This window comes from Myotis brandtii, unplaced genomic scaffold (genome assembly GCF_000412655.1).
Source record: "Myotis brandtii unplaced genomic scaffold, ASM41265v1 scaffold187, whole genome shotgun sequence".
In the NCBI taxonomy this organism is placed as follows: Eukaryota; Metazoa; Chordata; class Mammalia; order Chiroptera; family Vespertilionidae; genus Myotis; species Myotis brandtii.
The window spans coordinates 6,426,007-6,453,580 of record NW_005356944.1 but is presented as its reverse complement, the minus strand read 5'-3'; the positions used below and the strand labels follow the sequence as shown (position 1 = coordinate 6,453,580).

Sequence of the window (27,574 nt, the reverse complement as noted above, 5' to 3'; positions counted from 1 at the left end):
CCCCCACACACACACGCACATAAATAATACATGCAAATATGTGTGGGCACACACAACATCAGAGGCTCAGGACTATGCTTCCTAGAGGCTTTGCATTTGAAAGATCCTAATAAACACTTGAATTGAATCTGTTAATCAGCTGTGAAGTGGAAAGGGAGTCCTCAGCTGAGAGAGAGGGAGTCACAGCAGACTGACAAGCAGCCCTTAGTGCGAGAGATGGAGATCTAACCACTATGGCTATGGAATCACTGCCAGGAATCCTCTCCTCCCAAGGCTGCTTGTTCATGCTGTCAGCTGCTACGACTTTATTGTCATGACAACTTTATGTGTAACCCAGTGTCATGGCACTGACTGGATGCACCAGAGAACAGCTCAACGGGATGCTGGGCTCCCTTGAATCAATACTATCGCTTGCTCTTAAGATGCTTCTCTCTCTGCCTGACCCCAGGGTGGCAATAAAGAAAGCAATCACAAACTTCTGAGCATCACTTTTCCTGAGTGAACAGAAAAAAAAAATTCTGGGTAACTCCCCTGTAGAAACATGAAAGTAGAAAAATGAGTCTCCAGAGAAACCCAGGACCTGTAACAAACAAGAGTGAGAGTGTCTAATCCACCTTGTTTTCTTGCTTTCTTTTCACTTTAACCTGGGCATCAACTAGAAAGACAGCTTCTGCTTCAGGAATTATTGTGTAGGAAGTGGGAGGTGAACGCTGACCCTGAAAGTTTCAAGGGCCAAACAAACAGGAACTATGCTACTTTAAGTGTCTCAGAGTTGAATATACAAAGAAAGGCTATTTTATCTACTGAAGATTAAATTAATTTTAAAATAAGACTCACCCCTCCATTTCCAATCCATTGTCTACCCAAACACCTTCCCTGCAAAGCCACACCTTCCCTGCAAAACCCACACGACTGCCCACCACCAGGAATACTCAGGAAAGGGCACCGACATACAGGTCTCATGGTTTCTGAATCTTTTCTGCTAAAGAGAAAACAGTAAGGCTCATAGTTTGCTGTGGCAGAGAAAAGAGGGTTGAGTCCTGACTGCCTCTGCTAACTATGCTTCTGAAGCTCAGAAAGGGAAGAGTTTCTTCATTTGTAACAGGGGTAATACTATTGTTCTCATAGATATTTTGTGACATTTACACAAAAATAATACATGGAAAGAACTTAGGACTCTGGGCACATAGGAATATCAGCAGAACTGATGCAGATAGTAACTGTCAACATCTATCGGGTGCTTCTCATGTGGTACCCACTGAGCTCTCACCGAGGGAGAGCCCCAATTAGCTTTCTAGGAGAAAGACAGCCTACTACACCCTTGGGAGTGCAGATTCTGATCCCCCAAAGGAGCACAGGAAGGACTTTGCCACATATCCCAGGAATTGAAGAGTAAGGATGTCAATCAGAAGCTCCTTATCTCAATTTCAGTAAATGGCCACAGGCTATCAGGGAGAAATGGCTACCCTTTCTAGTTTGACAAGATCAGATATGGTCTACTTCACAGGAAGTCTGGGTCGCATTCGGCTCCTCAGCACCTACACAGTCTGTAGATAGATACAGTCAGCTCCTCAACCTTACAGCTTGCCTCTCTCATACAGCAGGTCCCTGAATGATGTCATTTCGTTCAATCCCATTTCATCATAATGTTGTTGAGATGCTACAGAAACTGAACTCTTGTTTATATCCAATAGCCTATGGTAAAGCTGGTCTCTATATGTCATTTCTCTTAAAGTTGCAGAACCTGTCAGTGATGTTAAGTGAGGACTTACTGTATTTCTTCTCTGTGGAAGACTGCAACCCTATTACACCCCCTTAAGCAAGCTAACAATCTGCTTACTTAACAACCATAGGGCTTGTTAACTAACTACAGTTGCTAAAATACTTTTCAGGCCCCCAAAGGCCATGATACCATTAACCCTCATCTCCTCTGCAAAAGTTTGTTTTCAGAGTACCCATTAATAAAAATATAATACGATTAGTCCTATTTTATAGATGAAACTGAAGGCTCAGACAAATCAAGTAATACAGAAAATAAGTGTCATTATAGAGACTCATGTCATCTGACTCCAATGCCTGTGCTCTTTCACCATAAAAGTAAAGGAAATCATGTCATACTCAAAATATTGTCCCCCTGACTGAAAGTCTGAACAAACTCTATATTGGTATTCTAGTCCCAACACATCTTCTACAAGTAAAAAGTTAATAACTTCCTATAACTACTAATAATTCTTTATAGCAATCACAGAAAGGCAATATATCAGCTGCATTAGCCCTATGGCCTTGGACAAGTCATTCAACCTCTTAAATCTTTGTTTCTTCCTCTGTTAAATGGGTCTTAAAATATCTAACCAGGTTGAATTAAAAAGTCAGAAGGTATCACAGGATCTATGTCACCTACTACAGAAATAAACAAAAGCCATTCAACAAGGGGATGGTCATCAATTGGATCACTGGGTTGAATGAAAATTCTCTACACAGACACAGAGATTTGATGGATTTTGCCATTTGGCTAAATGCAGACTCAATCAGATAAGAGGTGTGGTTCTCACATTTTATTTTTACAGTAGACCTTCTGTATCTAGAGTTCTTTATCCAAAGATTTAACCAACCAGGGATCAAAAATATTTGGAAAATAATGTTACATTGCTGCTGGTGTGTACTATGTTACACAGCAGCAATGTAACGTCTATGATGGTTGTGTCTGTATTGAACATGTACAGACTTTGTTTGGTCATTATTTCCTAAATAATGGAAGCATACCTTGGACATACTGTGGGTTCAGTCCCAGACTACTGCAATAAAGCAAGTGTGGGGGGTCCAGAAAGAATCACCCCAAGATGTGCCTCTGTGGTATGCAGATTGTGTTGCGCTAAAGACAATTTTAGTTTCAGGCTCAAGAGAAACTTCTGCCCCTCCTTTACTGCCTAGAAGAGCTTGAATTAGGGGCCTTGCCCATAGTAAGAGATTATCAGTGATAGCCTTTCCACCCACCTATATGACAGGGAAAACTTTTATTTACTAAACATCTGCTCTTCTAATCTTCCTGCAAAGACCCGGTGAAGCCCCCAAGGTGCATTACCTCATCCCTAGCTCAGAATGTCTTATACACCTCAATCCCCCTTTTCTGTCTCTGAACCTTTCCTGCATGTGGGGTCTCTGACTCACTCATGTATGTATTAAATTTGGATATTTTCTCTTGCTAATCTGTCTCATTTGATGATTAGACCAGCCAGAAGAACCTTGAGGGTAGAGGAAAGCTTGTTCCTCCCACACACAAATATTGCAATAAAGTCATAATCTTTTTGCTGGTAGAGGGTCTTCAATTAGTAAAAATAAACACATCAGTGAAGTGCAATAAAGCAGAAGTGCAATAAAAGGAGGTAGTACGCCTGTGTGGTATAACATTTACATAGCATTTATACTGTACTAGGTATTAAAATACTCCAGAATTGATTTAAAGTATACCAGAGGATGTGAGTAGGCTATATGCAAATACTACACCATCTTATATAAGAGACTTACTTGAGCATCCTCAAATTTTGGTATCCGTGAGGATCCCAGAACCAATTCTCTGAGGATACAGAGGGAAGACTGTATATATACATACAAGCACCTACATACAGACCTTAGTTACACTGTATAATTTTAGCCTTAAGACATCAAAGAAAACACCTTTTTCCTTAAGCAAACCTCAGTTTCATTTCCTCGCTGAATGAAAGGTTGAACAGGAAAGAGGATAGGAGGGGGAAAGGGGAGAAGTAGGTCCTTAAATAAAAGTCTGGGTGATTTTTATCACTATTATCACAGTGAAGGATTACATATAGGTACCCAGGCCCCTAAATTAAATGTCAAATACAATCCCGCACTAGAAATGTGAAGTGTGGCTGCTATCGGGAAGTCCTGACAGCTCCACTCCCCTCTTCACGGTGGCCATGCAATCAGCCCTTCAAGCTTTGGCAGAGAGTAAATTATCAAGTCTCCGATCAGTGCAGAGAGGAGCTGGAGCAGGGGGAGAAGGACATCACAATGTGTTAATTTTATTAAGCCATTTAAAGCTCAATCGCTTTGCTTTCCAACAACACTCCAACCCACCAGGCAGCTCAGAAACCATGTCCACCCTAGTTTTAAAATGTCTGGATTCTAGTTCCTCAGTGCTTCAGGGGGCTCCAACTGAAAGAGAACAGCCAGAGGATAAAGCTGCAGGGAAGGGGGAAGTAAAAAGGGAACAAGAATCTCAGTGGTGTTTACTTTAAACTGGGGAGATATCCCCTAATGTCTCTTAAATGGGACACAATTTCTATTGTGACTCTTAATTTCTTTTAATTTGGCACCGGGCAATTTTGCTATCTAGGGAGTTTGCTCCAAATAATAAATATAATTGCTTCTTTGCATTGATTTCTTGTTTCTATTGGGAATATATGGACACACAGCTGCACACTCCCAAGGCAGATTGCCTTGACGTGAACTGGTAATAGAGCTGCACTGAGCTAACTTCAGGCAAGGCAGCCATGCAAGGCCCAGAGTCAACAGTCAGCCAGGGAGCAACACCAAAGGGTCCCAACTGTGAAGATTTAACTCAATTTTCATATCATTATCATTCAAAGAGGTAGCAACAGCCCTTTAAAATACATACATACATACATACATACATACATACATACATCTACAATCTGTAAGTGTCATTAATCCTGGGAAGTGCTAACTGATCAAACTATGTTCCTCTGCAAGGATTAGGTTTCCTGAACAATGGGATTGGGGGGAAGCTGCCCCCATGAGCTCTTGCCCTTCTTCTGGAAGCAGTGGTGGTTCATAAAGCTTTCACAGGAAATTGTACTAAGCACTTTAAATGGACGATCTCATATGAAGTATGTTCTGTTACACTCTATTTTGCAGTTCAAAAAACAAAAAATCTGAGAAATGGAGAGTTGAAGTAAAGGATCTGCCCAAGATCTCAGAGCTGGCAGTGCTGGAGGGGCCTGTCCCAGTACATCCTAGTCCAGAGCTGGAGCTTGTAATAGCTTCCAACACTGCCTCCCCTGACAGAAGCTAACGCCAGGCCTCTAACCTTGGGCAAGAACCCTCACTCTGTTGGCACCTCAGTTCCTTGTCTATAAAGTGGGGGGATTGGAGAAGATGACCTAGACTTCCCACTGAGCCCCACATCTATTCACTCAGTCACACCATGTGAGACCCCCTGACCAGTGGGGGGATAGGTGCTGTGAAACAGACAGCTTGGAGCTGACTGCATGGCTGTATTTTACTTTGCATTAACTCAGTTATTACTGTGCCTCAGACTGTGACACTATCATGCCTGCCACAAACAAACAAATACAAAGACCCTCACAGAATCTAATTATTAGAAAGAAAACAAAAAATACCTTATTAGGTGAAATTTCCACTTGGCAATAATGGCAGAGTGGCCTTAAGAATTTTAGTTTTCTAAATTGGGGCTCAAAAATGGAAGTGGATTCAAATAATAAAAATGTATGTACTTAACAAGGAATGATATTAGGTGACAAAAGTAGGATACAAACGATATGTGTGTGTACACATAATAGTTATATATGTGTATATATAACAAGTTCTATCTGAAAGGCAAAGCACATTTATCTATCTGACAAAGTACCGTAATAGTAACCAGTTTTTTCAGAGGTGTGTCTGAAAGTGTGATATATTCACCATGTGCATCAGAATAATCCAGGCTGCATTTTAAAAAAGCAGATCTCTGCCCTGGCTGGTGTAACTCAGTTGGTTGAGGGTTGTCTCATGTACCAAAAGGTCACTGGTTCAATTCCCAGTCAGGGCATACATTCAGGTCGCAGATTCAATCCCCGATCTGGTTATGTACGGGAGGCGACTGATCAATGTTTGATATTTCTCTGACATCAATCTTTCTCTCCCCCGCCCCCCAGTTCCTTTCTCTCTCTCTCTCTCTCTCTCTCTCTCTCTCTCTCTCTCTCTCTAAAAAAAAAACAATAAAAATATGCTCAGAACTACCAAACTAGGTGCTCCGTGTGAGGCACAAGAATCTGCTTTTTTTTTTAAAGTTTACAAACTTTTTTAAAAAGTTTGCAGATACGCCCTGACCAGTTTGGCTCAGTGGATAGAGCGTCGGCCTGCAGACTGAAGGGTCCCAGGTTCGATTCTGGTCAAGGGCATGTACCTTGGTTGTGGGCACATCCCCAGTGGGGGTTGTGCAGGAGGCAGCTGATCGATGTTTCTCTCTCATCGATGTTTCTAACTTTCTATCCCTCTCCCTTCCTCTCTGTAAAAAAATCAATAAAATATATTTTAAAAAATAAATAAATAAATAAAAAATAAAAAGTTTGCAGATAGCAGAAGAATGGCTGATATTTTCTTCTTTAAACTTGTCTGTATTTTCCACATTTTTTAATAGAGACATGTATTACTTTCATAACTGGGAGATGGAGGAAGGGGGAAGTTGTTTTGTTTTGATAAAGTCAGGGAAATGGTGAAGAACAACAAATAGCTTCTTTCTCCTCTTGCTGCTGACCATGTGTCTGTAGAGGATGAAAGGGGCCACATTTGCTTCTGTGTGGATTCCATGCCTCAGAGCCTAGATAGAGCCTGAGAAAGCACAGGTATTTTTCTCATTTGGTGTTCTCCAGCAATAAAGGGCAGTTACTGGTGCACTTGTCTGAGTTTTGCATGTAGCCAGAGCTAAATACTCTGGGGCTGCCATGGCTCCTTTGCAATTGCCCCACATTGCCTGGTGGAAAAAGCTATTTTTCAGTCCTGGGACTGTAGGATTATGTGTGGATGCAGGATCCAGTAAAGGGAGGCAAAAGAAGGATGTGAGGGGAAAATAGTCAATGAAGGAGTCCTTGCCAAGAGATGACAGGCTATATGTATATATAGCTACTCATCCATGTGCTCAACATTAGTGTAGTGGGGAAGAACCTGGAGTAAGAGAAATCTGAAGTTAAGTCCTATCTCATCACTTACTGGCAAGCTAGTTAAACCCTGTAAGCCTTGGATTGCTCTTCCATAAAAGAGGGAAAATGATATTTCTTTCCATAGAATTATTATAATAAGATAATGCCTATCAATTACTTTGTGCCAGGTACCATGCTAAAAGGGCTTGAAGACACAGATACAAAATAAACACAATTCACATCTTCCAAAATTACTATTTACTTCTATTTTATGAAAAGCACAGAAATAGGTCGATAGTTATAATAACTCTCCAACCAAAGGAACACTTCTGAATGAATCAACCTGGTAATCAACTGAGGCACTTGAATTCTCTGCTTCAGTTGGTTGAATAAACACTGCCTCGGTAAATGCTTCTGTCTTGGGGCAGGGCAGGGACAGGCCTGGCTTGTCTCTGGTGAATAACAGGACACTAATAATAAGAATTCAAATTAGATTTTGCATATTTTCATTACTATTTGTACATACAAAATCTATCATTTTAATAAAGTCTGATTAGCACAGGAGAGTGAAGAACTGAGCTGTGTTCCACTTCAATGATATCAGCTATTAAAAAGGATTGTAAAGTTTACTTCCAATTATAAAATGCTACATATATGCTAAATAAAAATAAGAAAATGAGTCTCAGATCTCTAAACTAATTCTATGTTGCTAGACAACTCTTTGGTTTCACACTTCAGTGTGAACACCTTTAGAAATTGGAGAAAATAAGAAGGAAAAAAACCTGATATATTTTAGGCAGCCTTGGTATAACCACATTCCATGTTTAATACCACTCCAGTGAGACAAAATAATGTGAACCACTTGGTTCAGGTTTTCTTCCAAATATATTTTTATTGATAGCAGAGAGGAAGGGAGAGGAAGAGAGAGATAGAAACATCAATAATGAGAATCATTGATTGGCTGCCTCCTGAATGCCCCATTCAGGGGATTGAGCCTCCAACCCAGGCATGTGCCCTGACCAGGAATCGAACTGTGACCTCCTGGTTCATAGGTCAGTGTTCAAGCACTGAGCCACACCAGCCAGGCTGAAGACACTTTTTAAAAGAATAACTTCTAATAAGATTAGTATGAATTTGAGATACATAACTGTGTTTTTAACTGTTTGTTTCAAGCATGCTAGCTCTAGGAAACAACGAACAGCATATCTTAGATGGAAATAAAAACAACCAGTATATAATAGAGAAAGTGGCTGTTATTGACTACATAATAGGAGGTTAGTTTGAATGAGTTTAACATGTTATGCTCTTGGTGCAATGCTTTCTGAGAGACTGGGCAGAGAGAAGGAAGGGAATCAATGTGTTTTCCAAGCTTCAGTTTCCTGAGAAACTATGAAAGATAACTGCCTCGTCACTACAAAGGAAAGCTGTAAAGGACTCAAAATATTTTAAATTTCTTAAAAATCCAGACACACACACACACACACACACCCTGATTAATTATATCTTTTAATTTCCCTAAAATCTATCATAATTATAAGAAATCTACAGACAAAATCCTGTTTTGTGCAATAAATGTTTCTGAAAAGTTTGGCTGAAAAGGGTGTTTGCAAACTGGATCCTGTCAAACACATTAGGATGTCTTATTTTTGAAAAGACCACTTCCAATTAAACTAACATTGATTGTTATTAAAAACAATCTCTTTCCACTGTATACAAAGTTCTAGATTTCTGGAGGAATGCTCCCTTTGAAACAAGGCTTGCCATAGCCACATGCATGCACACAACTTCCTCTGTCCTGTGCCTTATTTACCAGCCATCACTGGCCCTGATTCCTGTCCTCAGGTTTACCCCTAGTGTCAGGGACTTGATATTTCCTGCTGTTCCCCTGGTTTATAAGTCAGCCCACTCCAGGACCATGGCTTGGGCCTTGATCATCCTCTTAAATCCTGCCCAGAACTCCTTTCCCTCTTTTTGGCTTTGCTGTTTCTCTGTTGGACATGTCTGTTTAAAGGGATCCTGTCCTCTCATGCATCCTGAGCTGACTCTTCAGTCCACCTACCCTCCCCATCCCCTACTCCTTTGCCACCTCGGCTCAAATTATTTGTTTTTTAAGCCTGGATTTTTATGTATTTCATATTATTTTTCAAAGTTGAAATCGCTGAACTTATTTATGAAGGGTCTTCAGCTGTTTGTGAAAAAAAAAATGAAACAAATCAAAATAAGAGAGTAGGAACATAGCCAAGGTTCCAGCTGTCTCCAGTCACTCAGGCCTACTGAATCAGACACTCTGGGTTTGAGTTTAACCCTCTGTATTTAGTAAGTCCTCTGGGGGGTGAGTTCATGCACACTAAAGTTGAAGAACTACTACTCCAAAAGCAAAGAGGGGGTATCTCATTAAGTCTATATCATTGACAAAGAAGAATGTCTAAGATATTCTATATAATAAAACTATAGGTAAAGTGTAATTTTAAAAAAGGTTAGAAGTGTTTTTCCACATGGAAATGTCTAGTAGGTTATGCAATAAACTGTTGAAGTGGTTAACTCAGGGGAAATTCATTTTCCTTTTTCTTTATGGATATCTGTGTTTTTAATCTGTAAGTATATACTATTTTTAAATTTTAAAAGATGGTTAATCTAGGCATCCTTCACTCCTCTCTGGCAACATTTGCAGATAAAAGTTAACTCAGTCCCAGGAGACTTCAGTGTCTGGACTAATCAAGCTTTGTGCTGCTTAGGGAATTCCAGAGGAAGTGGGGTAGAGATAGTGCTCAGTGCTCCATGACTCAATCAGTGCTTCTAGGGAAAGCTGCTATACCAGGAAATGACAGGTCAGAAAGCCTGAGAGATGCTGCCTTTCTTAAACAGGCCAACTTCTAAAAAGGGATGGTGGGGCTCCAAGGGAAAACAGAACAGACTAAAAACCTAAGGGTTTGCTTGGAAGACACCAATTTATTGCTGGGAAATTGTCTTTGTTGCAGAAATTCTGTTTGAAGTGCCTCACTTTTCACCACCCCCCACGTTGTGATCTGGCAGTCATTCCATCATTATATCACGCTGCAGACTAACGTAGTCCTTCTTCAAGTGGCTCCAGGTAGATATAGCATATGCATATGACAGACTAAAAGGAGGCTTAAAAATAAAACTGGTTGGTGGAAAATAATCCATGGCCAGATAAAGAAGATAAAAGTGAGGTGAGTGTGTATAAACGTATCCAAGATCAAGGGAGATCCTAACAAATACCCTTCAGCTTATGGTGCATCATGGGAAAATCCTGAGGCTTCCATGGTTGCTCTCATGGGACCACTCAACTCTTTCACCTCTGGCAACTTTCCCACCAGAAGTATTATGGATATTCATAGAGGATCGCAAAGCACTTTACCTGTATTCATCATCACGTACAGAAGCCACTCAGTGTAATTGTACATATCCTCTCCATCTTCACTGCCTAAAAGCATGTGGATGTGGCAGAAACAAAACATACAGTAGAGCTGTTGTCCCAGAAACCAGAGAAACTTGCTTTAAAAAAGCAGCTTTCAGTAGTCTTTAATAATTTATTCATCTTCACTAAAGGAAAACTACTTACACCAGGGATCTTTTTTACAATGACCTAAGAAAATTAATAAATGTTATCCCTGGAACCCTAACCACACCAGAAGACAAAAAAAAATTACTAATATCCCAATACTTTCAATGCTGTATGAAGAGAAAATGATCAGGTAATTGGTTACTGTGGCCAACTTTTGAAGAGACTGTCATTTTCTGTGGCTCTGCTTCATATAGTATTTCAGAGTAGGAAACAGAGGCACACGTGAACATATGGTAGCAAGGAGATGAAGGCTTGGTCTGCAGCATGATATAAAAGATAAAGCACAGGCCTGGAGTCAGAGTTCGAATCCAGCTCTAAATTATACTAGATTTGGGGCAAATGACCCCACCTGTCTGAGCCTCCGTGTCCTTCTCAATAATATGGGAATAATAAACTACTTTATAGAGTTGCTAAAGTAATCACAAGTATACAAGAGGGAAGGTGGAATAAGGAGTTAGTGTTTAAGGGGCACAGTTTCAGTCTGAGATAATAGAGTTCTGGAGATGGATGGTAGTGATAGTCACACAACAGTGTGAATGCACTTAATGCCACTGAACTATATACTTAAAAACAGTTAAAAAGGTAAATTTCATTATATAGATTTTACCATTATTATTTTAAAAAATATGTAAGGCTCCTAGCACAGTGCCTGGCTCTTACTCAGTATGTGTTCAAGAAATGCTAGTCTTATTCCACTTATAAATAACTTTAAATGAAAGAAGAAAAGGAGATGTGAAAAGTCAAACAGTCATGCTCCTTTCCCAATTTAACTGTGAGCGGCTCTGACTCTCAGGCTGAGCCAGCTGGCACCCCTATCAGGTAGTGTGCTACAGTAAGTATCTGGGCAGGAGAAGAGAGGCTGTGTTAGTCATAATCCCTCCAGCATGTTCAGTTCCCAGTTCACCCCCACCCTGGTATGGCATCTCCCAGAATATCAATCCTATAGTCCCAGCATCTTGCAAAGAAAGCTGGGAAGTTTAAACCATTTCCCAGACCAGACTCCAGGTCATGAGGACAAAAGCATTTGAAATGACAGCTGGCTCCTGTAAGTTGGGGAGAGACAAAATGCTAATGCTGAACACCAACTGGATGGGTCTGGAGCCTGTTCCAGTCCCCAGCATTAAGCTGATCAGTATCTCAGATGCCTTTGGCTGAATTTAATGGACACAGAGGACAATAGTCTCAAAGGCCTGGTAAAGGAAAATTAAAAATGCACTTGTCTGCAGTTCAGGAAAAACAATTAATGATTATGTGTTGTACTAGTAAGCCAGAAAGTACAGAAAGGGAAAATAGATGACTTATCTCTAGGCATATTAGCACACTGCTTTTGATGGGCAGGCTTAATTAAATCTTGATGCAGTGTTCTTTTTTTTCTCTCTCTCAAATATATTTTTATTGATTTCAGAAAGAAAGGGAGAGGGTGAGAGAGATAGAAACATCAATGATGAGAGAGAATCATTGACCAGCTGCCTCCTACACACTCCACACTGGGGATCGAACTTATAACATGGACATGTGCCCGACTGGGTTCATAAGTCGATGCTCAACTCCTGAGCCATGCTGGCTGGGCTTGATGCAGTGTTCTGATAGATGACTGTTAACAACCCTCGAACTTAGCTGAAGGAGAATGAAATACAGGTTTCCCTATTCCTATGAAACTTTTGTAAGCTGAAATGGTGTAAAGCAAAGACACATTTACCATTCATTTATATGGGAAATATTTTTAGGGTTTCCAGACCCCAAAATATCACGTACCAAATCATGCTAAATATGCTTAATTACCAGTTTTATGCTAAATGAAACACCCTTAGGAGCTCTCTGAGGCTTTTCTGATATCTTAGGACACATCTTGCTAACGGATGCACAAAATAAATGGAGATAAAACACAGATGCTCACAGACACAGTCAAAGCTATAGAGGCTGATACTGAGATGCTGAGTGTAACTTCAGGAAGGAGCTTGGCAGGGCCACTTGCTCCTCAGGGTTGTGCTGCCTCTAACAGCTCCTTGCAAAACAAAGGCTAAAGGCTATTTTCGCTTTTCTTCATAAAAGCGATAGAAGTGAAAATTCTCTCCAGATTTCTTTCAGTTAGTGAAAACAGGTACTAATGCAGGTCTTTCATAAAAAGCAAAGTAGCATAAAGTGAACTTCCAAAAAGTGGGAGATACCCATACTTGGGGTACCAATATTCAATAAATTCCAAACAATACTTACTTTAGGGTCTGAGCTCTTGAACTTTAACCTTTCCACCAATTCTATCATTGCCGCCTTTAATCCGCCTGAGTCTTTGCTCTAGAAAAAAGAAAAGTCGGGTCATTAAACAGCATTTTGTTGCTCTCTCGAACACAATCAGCATTTCATGGGACAATGAAATGGAAAGCAATTTTTTTCCTCAGCCAAGAAAATGAAACAACTAGGGGGAGCCGCGTTGCCCCTCTTCCTCTTCTTTAAGGATAAAGAGGGCCGGAACATAAATTGCCCAGTGGCCTGGAATGAAAATTAAATGCAATGTGTACAGACTCACTGCTTCATCTCAGTGCTCAATTGTGCCAGTGTTCACTTAGGGCTGGGGCTCTGCAAAAGAGATTTCCTTCTGAGATGTCTATTTAATGACCTAGTGATTTTTATTTTGAACTTCTACACACTAAATACAGAAGTATGTAATATTAACATTCTTAGAAAAACAAACTCAAAGAAAATGCCCTGAGATATCATTGGAAATGGTATTACAGTGTGCTGGTTGAGTACGGGTTTTTTAGTCAGACAAATGGTTTCAAATTTGGGGTCTGCCATTAACTAGTTGACTAACCTCTGCCAAATTACTTACTTTCTCAAAACCTTCTTCTCCTTCCATAAAATGGGGATAATGAAGCCTCCTATTTGGAGGCTTAATTGAAATAGTGTTTGTAAAGGTATTAGCACAGCATGTGGCACACAGTAAGTGCTCAATGAATGTCACCTACTACTATTACTGTTATTCCAATAAAAATGTAATGTAAGCCATGCATGTAATTTTAAGTTTCTAGTAGCCACAAAAATAAAGTGAAATTAAGTTTAATATATTTAATTTAACTCAGTATATCCAAAATATTATCATTGCAACATGCAATTTCAACATGAGGTATTCAAATATTTTTTTCATACTAGGTCTTTGAAATCTAGGATGTATTTCATACTTACAGCCCAATTCAACTTGGACTAGACATATTTTGAGTGCTCCAAAGCCATATATGGCTAGTGACTACTGTATTAGTGAGCACAGATTTAGAGCATACTAGTAGAGATTCTAGAGCCAAAAATTCAAGTCCCAATTCCAGCACTAGTGTGTGACCTTAGGCAAGTAACTTAGCCTCTCTCTAATCTGTAACATTAAGTTAAACACAATATCTATTTCATAAAGGTTCTAGTAAGATTAAATTAGCTAATATATATCAAGGTGCTTAGAACAGGGCCTGACACATGGTAAATGCAATAGATGTATGAGACTTTTATTATTATTGTCTGTCTCCCTCACAATGTTTTAAATTCCTTAAGAGTAAGCACCACATTTTTTATCTCTGTATGTGTGCCCAGCATCAAGAAGGTATTTAAAAATATCTGCTGAATAAGAGAATGAACATACAAGCTTAAGACATGAATGTCCCAATAATAATACATGTATGCAGCACGATCTAAAACCACATGAATTAGTTTTATTTTCTAATCTCAGCTCCTCTAAGGTATAGGGTAGAATCATCACCCTCATTTTACTAGTGACTAAAAGGAACCATGAAAAAGTAAAATGGTTACCATTTTTATGGAGCAGGGGGAAAAATAAAGAAGTACAATATAAACAAACACTATAAATATCTGTTTCTTAAAATTGTCCTCTGAATCAGTGATATTTGCCAAATATGCAGAACCAACTCCAATTCCTCCAAAACAGGAAATAAGCACCTCGTAAGAACCCATCATATAGATTAAAATAGACTACAGCCTAAATTTTTTTTCCCCATTTAACCTCCTTTCTCTCCCAAACCTATATAGAAACAATCTGATGTAACATGACTAAGGCAGATACCCACTTTAGATGTACGCTCCAAACACACCTTCGTTGACATTCCCATTTTAGCTGTGGTTCTAAAATTTAATAATATGTATGTTTAAAATGACGATTTACAACTCTCCAAATTTCTTCACCAATTTAAATCTTCCACTTCTGTGGTATCACAGTAGGCAACTGGGAAAGGAATCTGGAGGTCACATACCAGGGAGTGGGTGAGACACAAAGAACTTAAAAATGGGTTAAGTTGCCAGACACAATCTTGCTTTTATGAGATGATCAGACAATAAAGCCTGTCTGGTGATACCATTCCTCTAACCTGTTTCTCACTGGCTGAACAAGCAGGTCACTTGTCCCTGGAAAGCTCTCTTCTCTCACATCCCAGCTGCCAGAGTCCATTTTAAGCTCCTCAGCAAGAACCCTGATATATTATGACTTTCCCCCTGGCTCTAGAGCACAGACAGGAATGTGTGAAACTGTGCCTTAAAAGATTCAGAAAGCAAACGGAAGGATGAAGGAATCCCTAAGAAGCAGACAGCCTGTTTGCAGGCAGATGTGCCTTGTGTGGAGAGATAAGGGAACCCTTAGCCTTCTTTCATAAAAAGACAGTGTGTCAGCAGAATCCTTTCTCCTTTTAACAAAGCATCAGCAGCACTGCCTGCCCAGGGGACAGAGAGGGGAGGCACAGAGACTCTCCCTTCAGGAGATCCACCATTCCACCTCCCCACCCCACTCTCTTTGAGGATTAGTCTCAAAGCTCAATTGGGGTCTATATTGAGCCAGCTATAAGAGGTCTCTAACTGGGTGGTGAAAAAACCTTCCCCTGTGGCATTTTTTAACCCATAACATAAGCAGTTGGTCAGAAGAAAGAGGCTCCTCTGGGCAGACCTCTTCCTGACAACTGCAGGGCTGGACTAGAGTACAAATGGAGGACCCTGGCCCCCCAATCCACCATCCTTCTCTTTCCACACCCCAGTCCTTTCCTGAAGCCCTTTCCTTACAAAGCCTAAACACATTCAAACTAGTACACTTAAGTTCTGGGAACATCCCTCTCAAGTAGTTGCCCTTGACCACCCTGACCTTGGAAAGCACATATCAGGGGCGGGGTCTAATGGCTTGATCCATCTTCGGGAGGATGAATTTAGAAAGAGGCTCTGCAGGTCCTGGAAGTAGGCTCAATGTAATTCATCAGGTAATTCCTAGATCCTTGGTATTTGGAGAGTGGTCTAGAAGGCGATGAACATGGCCAAAGAAGGGTCTTCTAAAGCATGAGGCATAGGGCAGGGGCAGAGGGTTGTCTAGGTCTAAGGTGTTTTTTGAGTATGAGTGCCCCAGGGTGGTATCATGTTTTAGTTAATTGTTTGTTTGCAAAGGACAGTCATCAGACAAAAGGGAATGGGAACAGGGGATTGTATCCTCATACTTCCCTTCCCTGGTGGAATAGAACAGCTGCCTCTGAAACCTGTGTTCAAGCTGAGAAGACCAGAATAGTAACTAAAGGCAAGATAATTCTAACCTTGTAGACATTTAGTTCCATAAATGGGCAGATTCTACTATGTCAACTCTTGGGGCAGGCACTGTGAGAGGCAAAGAAGTCAAATTCTCCTGATACTGCTCTTCTTCACCTCCATCCCACACAATGCATTCCAAGAACATGGAATTCAATGTGAGCATATCTTGTTTATGCACCTCCTTCCTCCCCTACAAGAGTGTGGAATAAAAGAGACAAGTGCTATGTTGTGACACCCACCCTACCCTTCGAGTTTGATCAAATCTGTAGAGACGTGGGATGCTTCACAAAAGCCAGCTCCTAGGGATGAGTCATAACACCAAGAAAAAACAAAAATACTTTATTCTTTACTCTCCAAAGCACTTTCATATGATTTTCTATTGGTATTTCACACTAAATCTAAAAAGTAGTATATTCTCACTTAATATTTGAGAAAATGACTGGTGGAAATAATAAATGCCTGCAGGAACCCCCAAACTGCACACACTCCTTCATTGGCATTTCAAGGTAACACTACTTCCTAGTGTATTCTCACTTCATAATGGAGGAAAATAGTTCTGTGGAAGTCAAACGATGTTCCCAAAATTATAGAGCTAGGAAACAACAAAACCAGGATCAGAAAGATCCAAATGAGAAAGATTAAAAATACAACCGAAGAATTTGGCATCAAGAGTACACAAGAAAATACATAAGGGATTCCTATAAATAAGAAAAAGACAAATGAGCCCCAAAGAAATCCCAACAAAGGGTATGAACATTATAGAAATGTCAAATGGCTAATAAACATATGAAAAGATGTTTTTAAAAGCTCAAATTACTTAACATGTCTCATCCATTATACTGAAAAAAGTTTTGGTTTGATAATATCAAGTGATGTGGGGCTCTGGGTTAACGGGACTTTCATATGTTGCTGATATAAAATGATAAAACTACTCTGAAGTCAAATGCCTAGCAAATCCATTTCTCTCTTTCACCTCTTGAGAAACACTAGCACATGTGTCTAGAAGGCATGCACAAAAGTATTTATTGCAGCACTGTTTATAATACTGAAAACATTCTAAGTATCCATCAATAGTGGGTGACTTGCCCTAGCCGGACTGGCTCAGTGGATAGAGTGTAGGCCTGCAGACTGAAGGGTCCCGGGTTCGATTCCTGTCAAGGGCACGTACCTCCCTTGACCGGAAGTTGCAGGCTTCCCAACCCAGGCCCTGGTTGGGGCTCCTGCAGGATGCAACTAATCCATGGGGTTTTCTCACATTGATATTTCTCTGTCTTTCCCTCTCTCTGAAAAGCAATGAAAAAATATCCTTGGGTGAAGATAAAAGTTAAAAATAGTGGGTGGCTAAATAAATTACATAATTAACCAATTATAAAATATGATATAGCAAATCAAAATAAAGTAATCTGTATGTACTTGGATACAAGACAAGACATAATGTTGAATTAATTTGCAAAAAGCTATATTCGTTTTTTTACAAAACTCTTATTTTCTATGGGTGATGTATCTATGTACATAAAGAACTAGAAAAGCAATGATTTGAGGGACCAGTATCAGGAATAGTAGTAGGAAGAGTCTTAGACTTACCTAAATGTAAGTCTACAAAGGGAAGGGAGGAGAGAAGGAAGGACAGACATACAGCTTCTTGGAGTGCTTCTCTCCATGGGTTTGCCCAAGTATAAATACTGGGACCCATTCCCTCTGCACTGAAAACATATGAACCAGCAGGTAAGAGAGAGAGTTCTTTACCTGGTGTTCATGTATGGATTGCAGGCAGTTTGAAATCCCCCAAACTGTATGCAAAATGTGAAATGTACATGCACTTTCCTAGGGAAAGGATTTAGCTTTCCTCAGAGTCCCCCAAAAGTTTAACCTTCCCAGAGTGAAAAGAATATTGCACAAAGAGAAAGGAGATCCAGGTTCTATTCCTGGTTCCTCCACTAACTGCTGTGTGAGTCTGAATGAGTCATTTTATATCTCTGGGTTTCTGTTTCTCCACCTGTAAATGAGGGAAAAGGGACAAATCAGAACCTATGTATACTAGTATGCAGCCTGCAGCCTACAGAACTTTTTAGGTCTTTAGAGTGTTGTCCCACACAGTATAATGGGAATTTTTAAATTAGTTGCTAATTTAAAAATCAGGAGATATTACATAACAATAAAACGTTCTAGCTTCTTTTGAAAATCAAAGGTATGATTGTACTGGGCTCCCATTCCCACATAGCAGCAATTAGCTGAAGCTGAATAGCAACTATCACTTCAGCCCAGGCCAGCTCTCTCCAATTTGTCATGGTTACCCTGGCTTGCTTCTCTCATTTACATTACTTTTCTCCTCCCTGTAGACATCTGAAGTTGCTATCCCTGGAAGCAGCTCTCTCTGAAGGGTTTTTTGTTTGTTTTACCTTTAAGGGTCCTTGTTTGAACACCAAGAAAGTTGAGATGTCTTTCTTCATAGAGGTTCAGAATATCTCAACACTTGTCTATCCATTCACCCCAAAATACAGAAATAAAATAGCTCATTCTAATGTAAACATCCTTTGAAAATGGGCAAGGGGCAGAAACAAAGTTGCAATATGGTAGGTAAACATGGCATAAGAACAAGAATTATTTCTTGACAACCAGTCTCTGTACTATTATGGGAGTCAGTCGAGTGCCAATAACCATCTGGGCACCAAAAGAAAAGTCTTGTGTCAGTAGAAATGTAACTGTAAGTCACTTAAATATCCTCAAATGGCTCCTAAGTATTGAATCAATATTACAAAGATTCAGAGGATGCTGAGTTCAGAAAGAATACTGGCTGCCTGTTTTGTTTTTTTCTATCCTTGTGTTGGTACCATATTTTAAAAAAATAAAACAACCTATTACTAGTCAAAATACTCTATAAAATTTCCAGGAAGAAAATTTCAGATAGAAGGGAAAGACTAGTTTTAGAATATTCAAAAAGTGTGTACATATTAAATGCCTTCATATGTCAGGAGAGTGTGTGTACCATTTAGAGAGGTTAAATGTAAGTCGAAATAACTAAGTAAGAATAGAGGCAAAATGGGATGGTGGAAAGAACATGTACTTTGGGATCAGACCTAGATCCATATCCTGGTCCTTCCACTTATTAGCTAAGTGACCATCTGCAAATCTCAACCTCTTTGAGTATCAATTTCCTTATTTGTAAATAAGAATCATAATAACACAGCTGACTGTGGGAATTTTATTGAGATCAACTGAAAAAATAAATGAAAAACACCTGACCTAAAACCACTCAATAACTGTTATTATTACTACTAGAGGCCCAGTGCACAAAATCGTGCACAGGTGGGGTCTCTTGGCCTGGCCGGCAATTGGGGCCGATCAGGGCCTTCTCACCCAGTCCCGATCCGGGGAAATTGGGGTGGCCAGCGGGGGTGGGAGGGGGGAGGGACTGAGGAAGGTTGGCTGGCTATGGGAGGTTGGCCGTGGGAGTGCACTGACCACCAGGGGGCAGCTCCTGCATTGAGCGTCTACCCCCTAGTGGTCAGTGTGTGTCATAGCGACTGGTTGACCCATCGTTCATCGACTAGTCATAACGATCACTTCGGCTTTTATATATATAGATTCTCATCTCTGGAATCTCAAAATTCAACAGCAGACAAGAGTTTCCTGACTCTTAGTTTTATAACCTCAGTTGAAGGTTAGCATTTTCATTCTTCACACACATTAAATCAGAGTTTACCACTCAACACAGGTTACATCCTGCCAGGGTTCACACAGACCCAAAATACAGAGTGGAGAACAGTAGGGATGCCTATAACATTCCTCCCCATAATTGCCTACTGAAAGAAAATGGAGGCTATTTTCTAACCAGAAAGTAAAGGGAATATTGCCCCTGCCTCCCCTCTGCTTCTATAAAAATTTCCAACAGTTCAGAATGTAAAACAGAATTTAAAGAGGACAACCAGCAAGACTTGTGAACCTAAAATTAGGCTTACCAGCTGTGTTTTGGTTAGCTAGTGCATAAGGCACCAGCAGGACACCGAAATATACAGGAGCCTCTTCTCTGAAGACAAGTTTTTCACCAGCCTATCTGCCCACCACAGTAGAGAAGGCAGAAGGAGCATAAGGAGAGGGGGCTGAATAGCTTTCACCCAAAGAAACTCAGTATCCAAAACTTCTGCTGCTGCCAGACTAACTGGTCTGGCATTGAACTCAGAATAGAACCTCAGATGGCTCTGTAACAGTAGTAAGAATAAGAGCCACCAACTGCCGAGGGCTTATTATATCACAGGCACTGTGCTCTTCACGTGTATGATCTTGATTGTTCCTCACTATATAACCCAATGAAGAGAAACAATTTTGATACCCAAGTTACATATGAGGAAACCAAGACTCCAAGAGGCTAAGTGAATTATCCAACATGACACAGCTAATAAGTATCAGAATAGGACTCAAACCCATAGACTGCAAAGTAGCCAACTAAAACAAGACTGCTGGGTCATTCATATTCATTCTCCCACTCCTTAGTAACAGACCACAGCTTTTAGCTAGATACACTGTGGCCTGGAGAAAGATTATTTCCCAGCTCCTCTTGCAACTAGATAAGTCCATGGTACTGAATTCTGGCCAACGAAACATCAGCAGCAATGTGTGCAACTTCTGGGGCTTCTCTTAAAATAGAAGGGAGTGCCCTTCTTCACTTTCCTATGCCTGCTATCCTGAACTTAAATGTGCTGGCTGGTCCCGCAGCAGTCATCCTGGTCCATTACATCATAAGGATGGCAAAGCGGAGCTGGAAAAAGCCTAGATTCTTCATAACCTCGTCGTTCCTCCCTACCAGCTTTAGACTGTCTCCATCTCTTTTACACAAGAGAGAAATAAATATCTATCTTGTTTGAGTTGCTGTTATTTTGGATTTTTCCAAATTTTTTCATTATTTTAGATGCAACTGAACTTAATGTAAATATTTATATACTAAATCATATGTAATACTGTCTCTTTGATGCCCTGGAACTAGATGAGATTATACTTCATAGCATAAATGTACCATACATTGCCCTAACCTAGCAGAGTTTATAACCACACAGGAAAGAGACATGGAAATGACATTGACAGTATACCGCATTTAGTGCTACAATAAATGTGTACCAGCTGTTGTTATGGGAACACAGAAGAAGTTTACCTAATAGTCTGTATTTACTAGTAAAATCCTATCTTTTAAGGAGCACCTCCAACACCATCACCTCCAAGAAATCTTTGCTGATTCCATGCCTCCAGCAGAAATTAATTTCTCTGAGTCCACATAACATACTGTTTGTATCTTTCCTATAAGACTATGTATAAGCTTTCTGATGTCAGGAACCACTTATTATTATTCTTAATAGTTCATACATCTCACCATAGTACTCAAAAATTATTGAAATAAATAAAATTAACTTAAAAATATCAGTCTTTGACACTAAGTTAACTATATGCTATAGTTTCAACATATTACAATGAATGTTTTTCTCTAATAGTCTATTTAAGTTAAAAGCAGATTACTCTGCTACCTGCCAAAAAAACTAGCTAAACACATCTGAAGTGAGTTTTATAATTAAATGTTCAACAAGAATAATCTAGCACATTATAATGTACATCAGAGTCGCTGCCCATATGGTTATTTGCCATAAATTATGGATTGAGCCTTTAGTATATTTGGAGAATTATGTTTGGTTGGTTGGTTTTATTTTTTAATTCTTGATTCATTTTTGATATCTGAAAAGGGCATCAATGCTGATTTCTTCCCAATGCCATACTGACTTGATCCCAGTCATACTGATACACACACGCCAAAGACAAAAACACACCAGGGCCAGAGTTCTGTGTTTCTCTCGTCCCATTCTAATCTTTACTCCACATATCAAGACTAAAGGTTTTGTGCTATCCATTCTTTGTGGCCATAGGATCCTGGTACAGAAGTCATCAGAGCAAAAATTGGTGAAATTCTAATAAAGTCTATAGTTTTGTTAGTAATACTGTTCCAATGTTAAGATAAGCAGAGTACAGTAAGCAGCTTTTGAACTCGGAACATTAACAGGTTGAAAGAAACTGTGCTGAGCATTTATTTGATTAGGAGTCGAAAGTTAGGCAGGTGAGCAGAAGGTAACTGAAAGCAAAGCCTATGGCATTTGGGACATTTAAAGAAGACCCTTTCCATCAGATCTGGAATCTCCCCACCCCTGCCAAAGAGTAAAGCCCCAGAGTAAAGGCAAACCAAAGGGAACTTGTCACTACCTGACCCTCCAAAGGGGACTGTGGGGAGTGTTGCCTTGGAGCTGAACAAAATGGGTTGAGGGGGTGGCTTGGGTTGGGATGAAAGAAAATTCTTCAAGAGGCTGTAAACTTTGGAAGACACTTCCTGAAAATTTGGTCTCAAGCAACTTAGTTTAAGGAGATTCTAAATAAGTTATACTTTCAAGCTTTAGTGGAAGCAAACTGAAATCCTCCTTCAAATACAGTTTCATGCCAAGACATGGGAAATCCCAACAAATAATTTTTTAAAGGCCATGAGAAGCTATGCTATCAAACATAATGAACAAAAAGAAATAAAGGAACAAGAAAAACACCATCAAAAACAATAACAGAGACCTAAAAAGTCTTCACCTACTGAAAACATCACCGATTATAAATGAACACGCTTACTTTATTCTTAAAGGAATAAAGAGGATAGCTGTAGTATGAACAAAAGATAATAGAATATGATTCACATATTTATACTAATACATTTGGAAATTTAGATAAAATAAACAACTTTTGGGAAAAAACATTAAAATTGACTTAAGGAAAATAGACAACTTGGGCAAAACTATAACCATTAAATAGAATCATAGCCAAAAATACTATACAAAACAAAACAAAATTCTTTCTCCTGTCCTCCTTCTCTCCCTCTCACTCCTCCCCCAAACCCTCTGTCTTTTCAAGTCCAGAAGGCTTCCATGGTCGTTTAATATAACAGGACTCAAACCCATAGACTGCAGAGTAGCCAACTACCAATCATTCTAGGAAAAAATATTCCAATTTTATACAAACACTTCCAGAGCATTAAAAGAGAAAGAAAAAGAAAACATGTGAGAAGCAAACAACTTAATTCATATTATGAAGCCAACATAACCTTGATAGTAAAATCTCATGAGGACAGTAAAAGAAACTTATGAGTAAATTTCTCCCATAAATATAAATTAAAAACCTACACAAATTATTAATAAACCAAACTCAAAAATGTAAGGACACTTCATCATGACCAAGTTGGGTTTGCCCTAGAAATACAAGGTTGCTCTAATTATACAATATAATAATAATGACACAAAGGGATGGAAATGAGACCATATATATGCCTATACCTGTATTTGCTAAAAGAAGCACTTGAAAGATAAAGCAAAAAATTTTAATGCAAGTGGGAAACCAGGTGAAAGGGGCAAAGGTGAAAGATAGGCTTTTGAGACATGTAAATATATCACTGATTTTTAAATTTAATAGTAAATCAGTTAATGTAATTAATCACATTAACATAGTAAGTGTAAAATCACATGTATACCCTAATAGATACAGAAAAAGTATTTGATAAAACTTAGAGTCCATTCAGTATTAAAGAAAACTCTTTAATAAATTAGGATAGAAGGGAGATTTCTTAATCTGATAAAATATATATGTAAACAAAAAAACAAACTACTATCACATTATTTGTGAAATGTTGTAAATCATCCCTCAATTAGGAACAAAGCCAGAATAACCACTATCACTTATATTAAACATTATACTTCAGGTCTTATCCGAGGCAGTAAGGCAAGAAAAACAACAACAGGTATAAGGATTAAAAAGAAACAAAAACTGTCCCTCTTTGCAAATAACATTATCATCTAGGTAGAATGAACCTATAGATTAATTACTATAATATGTAAAGGAATTTAAGAAGATACCTTAATATAAAAATCCATATGTAAAAGTTAATCATACTCCTATATACAAACAATTAGAAAACAAAAATTAAAAACATTTTTTACAATACTGTAAAATTGTAAGTAACCAGGAATATTTTTCACAATGACGTAAAAGATCTTTCAGAAAAAAATTATAAAACTTTATTGTAAGGCAATAAAAACACCTAAATAAATAGATTAGAAAACTTCTTGTTGTTATGATATTAATTCTTCATGTATTTGGTTTATAAATTAAATACGATACAGAAAACATCCTGCAGGCTTATTTTATATAACTTTATAGTATGAGTCTAAGAAATGTAAATGGCCAGACTGGATAAGACACTCTCCAAGAAGAACAAAGTGGAAGAACTTGCTCTACCACATATTAACACATGTTTCAAAGTGATAATAACTGAGAAAACTTGTTGTTCACACACCGACATACTAATAGATCAATAGTACAGAATAAAAAGGCCAAGAAACACATTCACACACATTTGGGCACTTTATAAATGACAAGTGGCATAGCAGATCAGTGTAGAAAGGATAGGTTTTTCAATAAATACTGCTAGAGCAGCTGGCTATCTGTATGTGGGAGAGGAGAATGAAATTGAGCCCCTACCTCCACTACACAAAAATCAATACTAAGTTGAACAAAGCACAAAAAGCACTAACAATAAAGAAAATTATTGATGAAAATTCTATTACATTAAAATAAAGAACTTCATTCAAGGCACAAAATTTTAAAAAGAAAAAGAGAAAACAGAGTATATAAGAAGATACTTGCAACCCATATATATAAACAACAAAGGAGTAAGAAATAAATATGTAAAACTTCTATAAATTAATGAGAAAAAGATAGATAAACCAATAGAAAGGACCTGAATGGGCACTTCAAAAGAAGAAATACAAGATATTCAGTCATCAGTGATCAGAGGAATGCAAATTTAAACCACAAGAAGATATTACATATCCACAAGATTGACAAAAATTAAAAATTCTGTAATAGCAACTGTTCCTGAGGATACAGAGCAAGATCTCTCAAGCACTCTTCATGGCAATGCAAATTGGTACAACCACTTTGGAAACTATTTGGCAGCATCTAGTAATGTTAAAGACTAGAGGCCCGGTGCATGTATTCGTGCACCAGTGGGGTCCCTTGTCCTGGCCTGCAGGGATCGGGCCGAAACCAGCAGCCTAGCATCCTCTGAAGGGTCCCGGATTGCAAGAGGGCACAGGCAGGCCGAGGGATCCCCCCATCAGTCTGTTCCATGTTTTCATGTCTATGCATTGAGTGTTTGCCCCCTGGTGGTCAGTGTGTGTCATAGCTACCGGTCTAACAGTCACTTAGGCTTTTATATATATAGATATTCATAGTCTATGCCCCAGCAATCACAGTCTTAGGTTTATATTTCACTTAAATGTATGCAGATGTGTGCTGGGAGACATGAACAAGATTGTTTATACCAATATTTATGATGGCCAGAAGCTCCAGAATTTGGAAATTAAATGTTCATTGTAATTATTTTTAAAATACATTTTTATTGATTTCTGAGAGGAAGGGAGAGGGAGAGAGAGAGAGATAGAAACATCAACGATGAGAGATGCTCACCCCACAATGGGGATCCACCCCCACCACCCGGGCATGTGCCCTGACTGGGAATCCAACCGTGACCTCCTGGTTCATAGGTTGATGCTCAACCACTGAGCCATGCCAGCTGGGCTCAAATGTTTATTATTGACAGAATAGGTAAGTTGTGGCATATCCATAAAATGAAATTATATACGACACTGAAAATGAACAAATCACAGCCACCTGCTAGATGAATCTTAAACACAATGACATATTATACCAACTGTGCCAAGTTAAGTAAGTTCAGGAATGCATACATATGTGGTAAAAGTATAAAAAATAAGCAAGGAAATTATCACTGTAAAAGTCAGGATAATGGTTACTAAGTGGGAAATGGTTATAACTGGAAAAGGGCACAGGGCTTTAACACTACAGGGCTTTAACACTGCTAATATTCTATCTTAATCACTTTAACATTACTTGACAGACTGTGCATATATTTTTACACATTTTGAGTGTGTATTTTCCATTAAAAAAAAAGGAAAATTTTAATGCAAGGATTTTCATTATAGAGTATGTATCTCAGTGCCAGCAATGTGACTTATGGAATTAAAAGTCATCAAAGATGACAACATTCACTAATGAACTGATCACTTAATAAACTGATCACTCCAGCCCTGGCAGAGTAGCTCAGTTGGTCAGTGTGTCGCTGGATACATCATGGTTTTGAGTTCCATCTCCAGTTAGGGCACATACATCAACCAATGAGTGGGTGAATAAGTGGAACAACAAATTGATGTTTCTCTCCCCCCTCCCTTCTTCTGTCTCTCTCTCAAATCAATCAATCAATCAATCAGTCAATCAATAAACTGATCACTCCATTCAAACATTCCTCCCTGGTTAATGCCCGTAGTTTCATCGATTGTATACATCACACTATAAATAAAAGGAAAGTCATTTGCAAATTCATTCATTCAACAAATATTTAGTAATGTCCACTACTTTCCAAACACTATTCTAGGGGATCAGCAAGGCCTTCTTACAAAAGATGGAGGACTGAAGACCCCCCCATTCCCATCCCAATGTTGCCTCCACCCTTTCATCCTCTCTTCCAAACAAGTATCAAACATGAAGAACCTAAAAGGAACTCAGGGCACACACGAAGTGATTATCAAAACCCCAACCCTGGGCGGTGTGGACACTACTTGCTAGGATTCATTTGGCAAAACTCAAGAGCCCTAAGTCAAGGCACCCATCTCAACAAGGGTGATGCTGCGGGAACAGGCTTAAGTGGGGTCCAATCTCCCCAAGACGTGCTTTTTATCTGGGATCCGGAGGCCAGAGCCTTCCAATCTTCCAGAAACTGTCTACTAGATGTTGTGAGGACATGCGTTTCTCTCGGGTCGGAGTCCAGAACTTTCACCTGATTCCCTATGGAGTTCCACCCAAAGGGTGACTGAGCTCCCAACTGCTCCCAACAAGCGGAAGAGACAACGTTGCAGGGACGTGATCAAAGCGAATGTGGCCTCAGCGACACCACCTGCGTTGAAACCCAGGCGCCCTGACCTCTCGGCCTCCGCCCTGAAGACCCAATACTTACTCGTAGCTCTTCGAAGGCTTCGTCCAGGGTGGAGAGCTGGTGGCCCTGGTGGGCCCCGATGACCGGACACAGGACACAGATGAGCTGCTTATCTTCCTGGCAGTAGGTGCTCAAGTCGAGCCCGTGGTCCGGGCACCTCCTCTGGGCCACTCTCTCCGCCTCCATTTCTATCTCTGGGTCAAATTCGCTCTCTGCCTCAGTTTCCCCCTCCGCCTCCGACTCTCCATCTTCGTGGTTGTCTTCCTCCGCCTCGCTCTCTTGCTCGTCCTCCATGTCTTCCTCACTGTCGCCCTCGCTCTCTTCCTCGCTCTCCTCCTCCGTCTCGCTCTCTTCTTCCGAGTCACTGATTTCCCGGGACTCGCTCTCCTCCCCCGCCTCGCTCTCTAGGTCGCCTGCCTCCTCCACCTGGGCCTGCGCCCCGGCCTGCCCCGCGCCTTCCCC

General features: G+C 39.7%; 1 protein-coding gene across 1 annotated transcript in view; it reads right to left on the bottom strand.

Moving 5' to 3' along the window:
• The window catches only part of TRIM44 (tripartite motif containing 44), a gene marked incomplete at its 5' end in the record, with an annotated part of 93,803 nt that extends 66,229 nt beyond the window's left edge, over window positions 1–27,574 (bottom strand). The window contains 2 exons of the mRNA XM_005864505.1: window positions 12,700–12,777; window positions 27,134–27,574. Of these exons, the coding sequence (XP_005864567.1) occupies window positions 12,700–12,777; window positions 27,134–27,574 (519 nt within the window). The remainder of the gene's footprint in view (window positions 1–12,699; window positions 12,778–27,133) is intronic.